We start from the raw sequence: 8,977 nt of genomic DNA on the forward strand, positions 1-8,977 counted from the left end.
CAGGTATGTGTTCTTTTGTTTCCGGTTTTTTCTAATGATTTTTGATGATATTCAGCCTATTTTTTCGCTTGTTTAACCTGAAATTTCCTTGATTTTCCTTCATAATTCTTGTTTCCAGGGGATGAAGACGATCGTCGCTTTGGGGCTTCTCGCGCTCGCCACCGCTGCCAGCGGCCAGTTTCTTCAAGGTAACCGCGTCTCGGCAAATCGATTTTCGATTGAAAATTCATATTTTTCAGACTGCACTAACGCTCTGGACGGTTTGTATGCCATCGGCAACTGCGAGTCTCAATTTCTGACGTGTTCCGGTGGCATCGCTCGTATCATGGACTGCCCAGCCGATCTCATCTACAACGAGCCACTTCTCATCTGCGATTGGCGTCACAACGTCGTCGGCTGCGAGGGATCCGGAGAGGCTTCTGGTGAGCAATCTGGAGAAGGATCCGGTGAGGCTTCTGGAGAAGGATCTGGTGAAGCTTCTGGAGAAGGATCTGGAGAGGCTTCCGGAGAAGGATCCGGCTCCGGCGAGGGATCAGGAGAGGAAAACAACGTTTGCGAAGGACTCGAGGACGGCGCCTACTCTTCCGGCGGATGTACCACCTACTACTTCTTCTGCACTGACAACACCGCCCGTTTCCTCAGCTGCCCAACTCCACTCTTCTACGATGTCGCCACTCAAAAGTGCGCCTGGAAGGCTCTTGTTGAGGAGTGTAACGGGGAAATCATCATTGACGGATCGGGAGAGACTTCTGGAGAAGGATCCGGTGAAGCTTCTGGAGAGAACTCCGGTGAGAACTCCGGTGAGGGATCCGGCGAATTTGAGCCAACATGCGACGGAAAGGCTGATGGAATCTATCCAAACGGAGTTTGCGTTCCAAATTTCCTCACCTGCTCCGGTGGAATCGCTCGTGTCATGAACTGCCCAGCCTCGTTGATCTTCAACCCAGACATCCTTGTCTGCGACTGGCCACGCGACGTTGCTGAGTGCCACGGACTCTCAACACCAGCTCCAGTTTGCGAGGACGACGGATACTTCTCATTCGGACAGTGCTCTTCCTCGTTCACCGCTTGCACCAACGGACGCGCCATCGTCATGTTCTGCCCAGCCGGGCTCAAGTTCTCTCAAGCTAACCAGCGATGCGACTACGACGATCTTGTCAACGAGTGCCAAGAGGCTTCTGGAGAAGGTAGGTGAACACCCGGGGGCCAGTTTCCTAGTAATTTCGTTTCAGAATCTTCTGGAGAGGCATCTGGTGAGCAATCTGGAGAAGGATCGGGTGAGGCTTCTGGAGAGGCTTCAGGAGAAGCTTCCGGAGAGAACGAGTGTGTCTCCTTGGACAATGGACTCCACGCAATTGGATGCTCGCCACGCGTCCTCTCTTGCCAAAACGGACACGTCGACATCTTCGAATGCCCATCCAGCTTGGTCTTCAACGAGCAGACTCTCATTTGTGATTACCCACAGACTTCCTTGAAGTGTCTTATCGAAGGTAGGGAATCATCTACTTTAGATCCTTGCTTAGAACACCGATTTATTTCCAGATACCCTCCTCATCGATGAGACTCCAATCACTCCATTCGACTGCTCCACCAATGGACTCTTCTCCGATGGCCTCTGCTCCGCCACCTACCATCAGTGCTCCGCCGGACAGCTCATCAACTTCACATGTGCCGAGACTAACGCCGTCTTCTCTGCCGCCAACGCCGAATGCGTCGACTCGTCGACTCTCCTTCAATGCCACTAAACGGGAGAATCCAATAATTTTCTACTTACCCACCCCTCTAACACTAACGCCTTCCCACTCTGTCAAATATATTGCTCCCCGAAGAATTCCCACCCGGTTAATTAATGCTTGTATATATTGCACATTGCTCATATTGAGAAATGAAAACTCATTGATGATTCTGTGTTTTGTGTTTGATGGCTCGAGCTCGGAAAGGGCTGTTTCTTTTTTGTATCCCAGGAATAAGGCGGTGGCCGGTAAGAAAACAGGTTCTGAGTTCGATCTACGCGGTGGTCAGATTTTTTCATTTATTAAAAGAAAATTTAAACAAAATGGACTGCATAACAACTTGAATGATAATCCAAGCTCTTGAACATCGACCGCGCAAACCGGAAGTCTTCAATGGAATCGACAGACTTGAAGTTTCAGGTCCAACTTGTTTTGAAAAAATAGAGAAATACGAGAGTTCGTCATAAATAAAGTAACCACTTTAATATAATATTGTCGAATTAAAAAAAAAAACTAACAAGGGAAGTGTTTTCAGACGGGGGTTGAGAACTTGTTGAAAATTTCAGTGCTTATAGTTTGAGACATTCTCTACACGATGTCAGAGATATCTCGTTTCCGGATTCACCAGGAAGCTGAAAATCTTCGTCTGAAAATTCTCTCCCAATCTCGGCGCGCACTTTTCCCCCTCTCCTCTACGCCCTCCGCGCCAGAGGAAAATGTCGGTTGTGTGGTGTTGTGGTAAGAGAGTGACTCATTCACAGGTGATTCGTGCAGCGTCTATAATAGGTTAAATATTGTTCGCGGAAAATCGCCATGGGTACATCGGAACATGCCTGCCGCAGGCCAATTACAGACCAATCGCGAACGCGCCACCGCAAACGACCAATATTCCGCCTCTCGCAAGCAAATCTCCTACAATTGGCTTGTCGCGAGGGCTATAAATGGGATATATTTTTTCGAATCTGGAAGCTAGTAGCTGCTAAAAATTGTTTATTCCACAGAAAAAACAAGGAAAAACGAAAAAACAATTAATTAAAATATATATTATTCTCTTCCGCTGTCATCGTATTGGCTGGAACGGCGTCGAAGCTTCTACTTCTGTCGGCTTTTGTCTTTTTCGATGACGGTCCAAGTGGGGGAGGAGAAGACGCTGTAGAATCTCGGTTAGCAAACTGAAATGATATATCGAAATTTTAAGCTCCCAATAATTTGTGTACTATACCTTTGACATAAGTTATCGGCTGGAAATTTTCTCAAAATCAGCGAATTTGACACTTCCGACTGAAATCTCAAGTTTTTTCTCAGATTTTTTTTCAAATCTACCCACCGTTCCAGTTTTTCTTCCTTCCTCTTTCTCAGTCGTTTTTTTTCCGGAGGACTCAGTGGACATACCAGAAAATTGAGAATTTCCTGGCTCTCTGTAAAATTGGATTTGAAATTCGAACTTTCTGAACGCTTCTTACCTTTTGAAAGTACAGTAGCAGTGAATTGTGAGTAATTGGGTCGTTTATAGCTCTTCATCTGTAATTGGTCAATCACGAATCACCTGTGATTAGGAGTGACTGTGATGGTTCGAACCCCACTGTGGTAAAACTTTTTTGCTTTTTTCGAAACGAATCTTTGATTTCCAGTTTGGCTCTTTATACACTTTATGATACTTATTTCATGAAATTACAAGGTATTCAAAGTAAAAAAGAGTTTTAATGAGAACTTGATGAAAAATTTAATAATGATCTTTTCGATCAGTCCTTACACTATCCTATAGTTTAAGAAAGAAACTTTTAACCTCTGGAAAGTTTTCAATATTGCTCTTTTCGAGATGTAGTAATGCTAGATCGATCACATACAATATTTGAACCTTTTTCTATAGATTTCAGTCAATTTCAAGCAATATTTGAGAAGTTAGGGGTTGTCAAAGTTCAAGCAATAGGGACATTTTTTAGAACTTTTCAAAAAAATTTCAAAAAATCACTTTTAGAGTGTGGGGGCCCCCGTGGTGATTTTTTTCAAAACTTCTCAAAAAAAATGTTTTTTTTTGAAAACGTTCAAAAACTTATTTAGATGATAGAGAAATGTTCAAAAATGAGTTTTACATTTAAAAAATACTGAAAAACTAGTTTTAAAGCTCGAAAAATGCACGTTTTTGGTAAAAATTTAGCACTAAAATCACTTTGAGAGCCCATATTTCGATTCCTATTGGATCCGGGGATGAGATATTGCTGACACCGTTTTCAGCATGTTTGAAAGTACCTTTTTACCAATTTTGAGCAATTTTCTCACCCTCCCTCTGAAAACACTTCCCTTGTAAGACCTGGAAATTTTCGCGGGACAGAGAATAGAGAACAGTTTGTATGAAAAAGGTAAAAAGAGCGTAAAAAGTTATCTCAGAATCCAAGAGGAATAGATGATAAAAATTTTTATAAGGAGTTATGCACCAAAACGTACCAAAAAATGGCACAATTTTCAAAAATTCATAACTTTATCAGTTTATGTCCGTTCGTTGAAATTCAAAAAACAGTAGATAGCCAATCAACTGAACGTTTGAAAGAAAATTGTTTTGCTTTTTTTCCTATTGATTGGAATATTGATTTTTTGAAAAAACCAAACATTTTTTCAATATCTCAAGAATCCCAAGTTAAATTTTTCTCTCATTGTGACTATTGAATTCAGCACATTTGATGTACTAAAGAAACATATCAATACCTCGGGGGAAATCATACTCACACAAGTTATGCCGAAAAATATCGATTTTTAGCACTTGGCTGCTTTGAATTCGTTGTCCTCGGCGGCCGGTATGGTGAGGGGCATACTTGTTTTTGTGGTTTTTGGTACGTTTTGGTCCATAACTCCTTATAAAAAATTTCTATCATCTATTCCTCTTGGATTCTGAGATAACTTTTTACGCTCTATTCAACCATATAGGTCTCGATTTTTTTCGAGGGTAACACTTGGGAGTCATTCCATGTCAGATTTCTCAAAGGCGAAAGGACAGCGCTACGTGATTGTTGTCTATAGGAGCAACTGTTTCTGCGAACACCATGACGTCAAAAAAGACAAATATCAAAAAAGCTTATTTCACGTTCAAACTTTCCGGTTTAGGAACAATCAAACTTTCAGTTTTTGGGACGGATCAACAAAACCAAGAATCACCTTTGTTAGGTTTCTAACAGAAACAGAAATTTGTCTGTTTTCGTTTGTTCTAGTATTGAATAAAAATACTTTGAAATTGATGGGGCCAGAACTAGATGAGACCAAAAAGGAAATTCAGAACATTTTGAGATTACGGTAGTTTTCGTTCGGAGACCTTCAGCCACGGCCGCCAGCATTTCTCTCACACCGCACCGATTTTTAATACCAGTTCAAAGGTGGTGTGCGGTGAAAAATTGTATTGCTTTATTTTGTGGAGAAATCCATGTAGATTCCCATAAAAACAAAGAAAAAATTCAAAAAATTCCTTCATTGAGAAAAACGGCATCGAAAAGTCAAAGTGGGAGGAAATTAACAAAAATTTTTGAAATCTTTAAAAATCATCAGAGAAAACACTAAAAATCAATAAAATTCGAATTTAGCGCGCTTTTACCGGATCCCATTTTGACTTTTCGATGCCGTTTTTCTCAATAAAGGAATTTTTTTGAATTTTTTCTTTGTTTTTATGGGAACCTACATGGATTTCTCCACAAAATAAAGCAATAAAATTTTTCACCGCACACCACCTTTAACACTTTTATGAAAAAGTTAAATCAGCAACCCATAAACAGGCGTCAGTTATCTACGAGAAAAGTGAAACAGCAATGTTTGTGGTTACACTAAAATTTTCCAGAATTCCAGTGTTGTGTTGTTTCAAAAACTTCCCGATTCCGATGAAATTAAACTTCTGTAATTAAAATCGGTTGGCAAAATTGGCAAAGAACGGATCAACAGAACCGAGCGTCACTTCTTGAAACCTGTTAGAGCACCCTAATAGTAAAGCCTTTGTCGTTTAAACTTATGCATTTTTAAACATTTTCAGAAATAAATACAACGGGAATTCTAGAGTTTTATCGATGATAGATTTTCAAATTAGTTTTCAGCATGAATTCAGTAAGTTTTTTCAGTCAAATTTTCTGCAAAAAAACGCATGGAAAATTAGAATGATTCCTGAAATATAATATCCCTTCTAGTACACATGTTACGGAAGTTTGAAATGTGAAATGGTAACTTTTCTGTTTCCGTTACACAGTTTTATTGATTCTGGTTTGGATTATTTTGATATTGAGTTTTGATGGACGGAAAATATATTGCTCGAATGTTCCATCTTTTTTCTCATGTTTGTCTATTTTGAATGTGATCACTGAATTGTTTTTTGTTTTCAGACCACTGTTCAATGTCTAATTTTTGTTTTTGCAACATTGGTTCGTGTTCATATTTGATGCACCGTTTGAAACTTCTGAAAATTCGTTGAAATTTTTGAAGAAGTAACAATCAATTTACTGGTTTAATTCCCAAACTTATAAACTTCTTGAAACATTAAATTTTTTTCTCCATGACTTTTCTCAAACTATAACTTCTTGTTTCTTGTACTAAAGTCTAGGATCCAGGTCCAACAACTTTCTCGACAAAACTATGTTCCCGCCAAAAAACGTGATTCTAGCCAGTATATTTTTTGACCAACCAACAAGAGACGCAGAGAGTGGAAGGAAAGTCAACTAGTAGAAAAGAGAAAAAAGACAAGGACATTTCCATGTATTTCTTTTGGTCTCTCTGTTTCTCTTTTTTCCTTATCTCCTTTTTTTTTTCTTGTTGTTGATCTATTGATTCCAAGAATTTTACTTTTTCAGAAGCGCCCTTTTTTTCCATTGAAGAATGAAACTTCCTCCATTCAATTCACCAATTTTCAGACAGGTTGGTTTGTTTCTTTTCAATGTTGGCTTCAATTTTTTGAGAATTTTTGAATTCTATGTTTTCCGGTCATCGACCCAATAACATTTCTAAACATTTGAATTCCTTAAATTGAGTACTTGAAACAGCAAGCTTTTTTGCAGCTAATCGAATTCAAATCCAACACGTACACCTACATTTTGGGATGTCATAAGACTGGAAAAGCGGCGATTATTGATCCAGTTGTGGATACGGCCTCCAGAGATGTTCAAATTCTTCGTGATTTGAATTTGGACTTGGTTTATGGATTGAACACTCATGTACATGCGGATCATGTCACTGGGACCAATGAGTTGAGAAATGTTAGTTTTTGATTTTTCAAAAATTAATGTTTTGAAATTATATGAAATTTGATGAAATTTTGAAAGAAAAATTTCAGACTACAAAAACATTGTTAGGGTTTTCAAATACTCTTTTTTTGATATGGAACATTCCGAAAATCGAAAAATTCGAGGTTTTTTTTGAGAACATCAAATTTTGGATTTTTTCAGTTTTCAAGATGTGTTCCATCAGAAAAAGCATATTTTGAAACCCTAAAATTGTTTTTCTAGCCTGAAATTCATCCAACCGTTACGAAAAAAATTGCGGAAATTATCCTGAAACAAAAAAGCGAAACTGTGGGAGAGAATTGCTGTGGCCGAAGGTCCCACAACGACAACTACAGTAACCTAATAATATGTATATTTTCCGTAATAAGATCTCGATTTTCGTTCGTTTTTATTCAAAATGTTGGTCGCTATCTAAGGAGGAAAGTAACAAAAAACTCGATAAAATGCAGTGAAAAACGAAAAGAAAAATACGGAAAATGAAATAACTTTTGGGTTGAAATAACTTTAAGGTAGTGGTCGTTGTGGTACCTCCGGCCACGGCTACCGCCGTTTCTCTTTCATAGCTCCAATTTTTTGTAGTAAAATAGTATTATCAGGATTATTTGAATTAAAAAAATTTAAATAGAAAATTCAGATTCTCAGGATTCTGATTCTCTTCAATTCAGATTCTCTTTCACCAAGTCATAAAAACCATTTCAATATAGCATTCCAGGCGTTCCCCTCAATGAAGTCAGTATTGTGCTCCAAGTCGGGAGGAGAAGCAGACAAGTACGTGTCGAATGGAGATGTGATTGAAGTTGGAGGACTGAAATTAGAAGTTCGGGAGACTCCAGGACATACAAATGGATGTGTTAGTTATGTGGAACATCATCTGAAATCCATTTTCACTGGAGATGCACTTCTGATTCGAGCATGTGGAAGGACTGATTTTCAGCAAGGTTCGGGAAATTTACTGTTTCAGAATTTTTAGAAAATTTGAAGTATGTGGGTTGAATTCAGTAAACAGAAGTTTACAATTGCACAGAAGATACCGTTTTTCAAAAAATTTCACAGAAAAGTGTTCTGAAATATATTTATCAAAATCCCTGTAAACTTACTTACTTGCTGAAACATCGAAACATTTTTCAGGAAACCCATCCACTCTATTCGATTCGGTCCACAAGCAAATTTTTTCGCTTCCCGAAGATTATGTCATTTACGTCGGGCACAATTATGATGGGATTTTGCAGACTACAGTAAGCCAATTCACTCTATTGTTAAACCATAACGTTTGTCTTTTTGAGGTATGGGAAGAGAAGAATCTGAATCCACGACTGACGAAAAGCAAAGAGGAGTTTGTGAAATTCATGAAGAACATGAAACTACCGTATCCGAAACAAATTGATGCAGCTGTTCCAGCGAATATGAAGGATGGAAAGGGTGGAAAGAATTAATTTGAAAATTTTGATTGAAAATTGAATAAATTTTTTTTGGCATTTAATTTTTTTCAGACAATTTAAAACATGATGCTTTAGCTTTTGTTGTAAATTGAGCGTTAATTACGGTTTGACAGGATCAAAGTTGTTGGAAAAAGTTCTCCAGCAATCTGAACTCAAGGCACAGTTTTTAAAGGGGGACTCCGACCAAAAATTTTTATTGCCTTAAAATGTTTCAAGAAAAAATGTATTTTCCTAATATTGTTGCGAAAAAATTCAAAAAAATCCTAAATCCCGGAAAAACTGCGTTGAAATAAAATAGGATTTGAATTCCCGCGCAGTGAGAAACCTAATCCACGGCATCATAGCGCCTTTCTTACATGGAAAATTTTCCGGATTTTTTCGGTTTTCATGTCCGTCAGGTAAAAAACGTAAAATACCACTGTCGGCCACTTGAAAAAACGGCTGTCAGGCGCCGTGACCTAGGTTTCTCACTGCGCGTGAATTCAAATCCTCGTCCCTCCTAGCAACTTTTTTTTTGAAATTTTTTCGCTTTTAACGTCATTTTTCGGGGATTTAGGAT

General features: G+C 38.7%; 3 protein-coding genes across 3 annotated transcripts; 2 read left to right on the forward strand and 1 right to left on the reverse strand.

Annotated features, from left to right (window-relative positions):
- Positions 1-121: 121 nt before the first annotated feature.
- Positions 122-1,745, forward strand: Cbr-cpg-2 (the record flags this gene model as incomplete). Its single annotated transcript, XM_045235293.1, has 4 exons — positions 122-188; positions 240-1,187; positions 1,233-1,490; positions 1,543-1,745. The coding sequence occupies 4 exons, from the start codon at positions 122-124 to the stop codon at positions 1,743-1,745; spliced, it is 1,476 nt and encodes a 491-aa protein (XP_045096934.1).
- Positions 1,746-2,761: 1,016 nt separating this feature from the next.
- On the reverse strand, positions 2,762-3,123 carry CBG20010 (the record flags this gene model as incomplete). The annotated part of the gene is made up of 2 exons (XM_002633889.1): positions 2,762-2,905; positions 3,061-3,123. 2 exons carry the CDS (start codon positions 3,121-3,123, stop codon positions 2,762-2,764), a joined length of 207 nt encoding a protein of 68 aa, XP_002633935.1.
- Positions 3,124-6,575: 3,452 nt separating this feature from the next.
- On the forward strand, positions 6,576-8,412 carry Cbr-ethe-1 (the record flags this gene model as incomplete). Its single annotated transcript, XM_002633888.1, has 5 exons — positions 6,576-6,614; positions 6,755-6,952; positions 7,692-7,917; positions 8,108-8,214; positions 8,263-8,412. 5 exons carry the CDS (start codon positions 6,576-6,578, stop codon positions 8,410-8,412), a joined length of 720 nt encoding a protein of 239 aa, XP_002633934.1.
- Positions 8,413-8,977: the final 565 nt, after the last annotated feature.

The sequence above is a fragment of the Caenorhabditis briggsae genome (genome assembly GCF_000004555.2).
Source record: "Caenorhabditis briggsae complete genome, chrIV, whole genome shotgun sequence".
NCBI classification, from domain to species: domain Eukaryota; kingdom Metazoa; phylum Nematoda; class Chromadorea; order Rhabditida; family Rhabditidae; genus Caenorhabditis; species Caenorhabditis briggsae.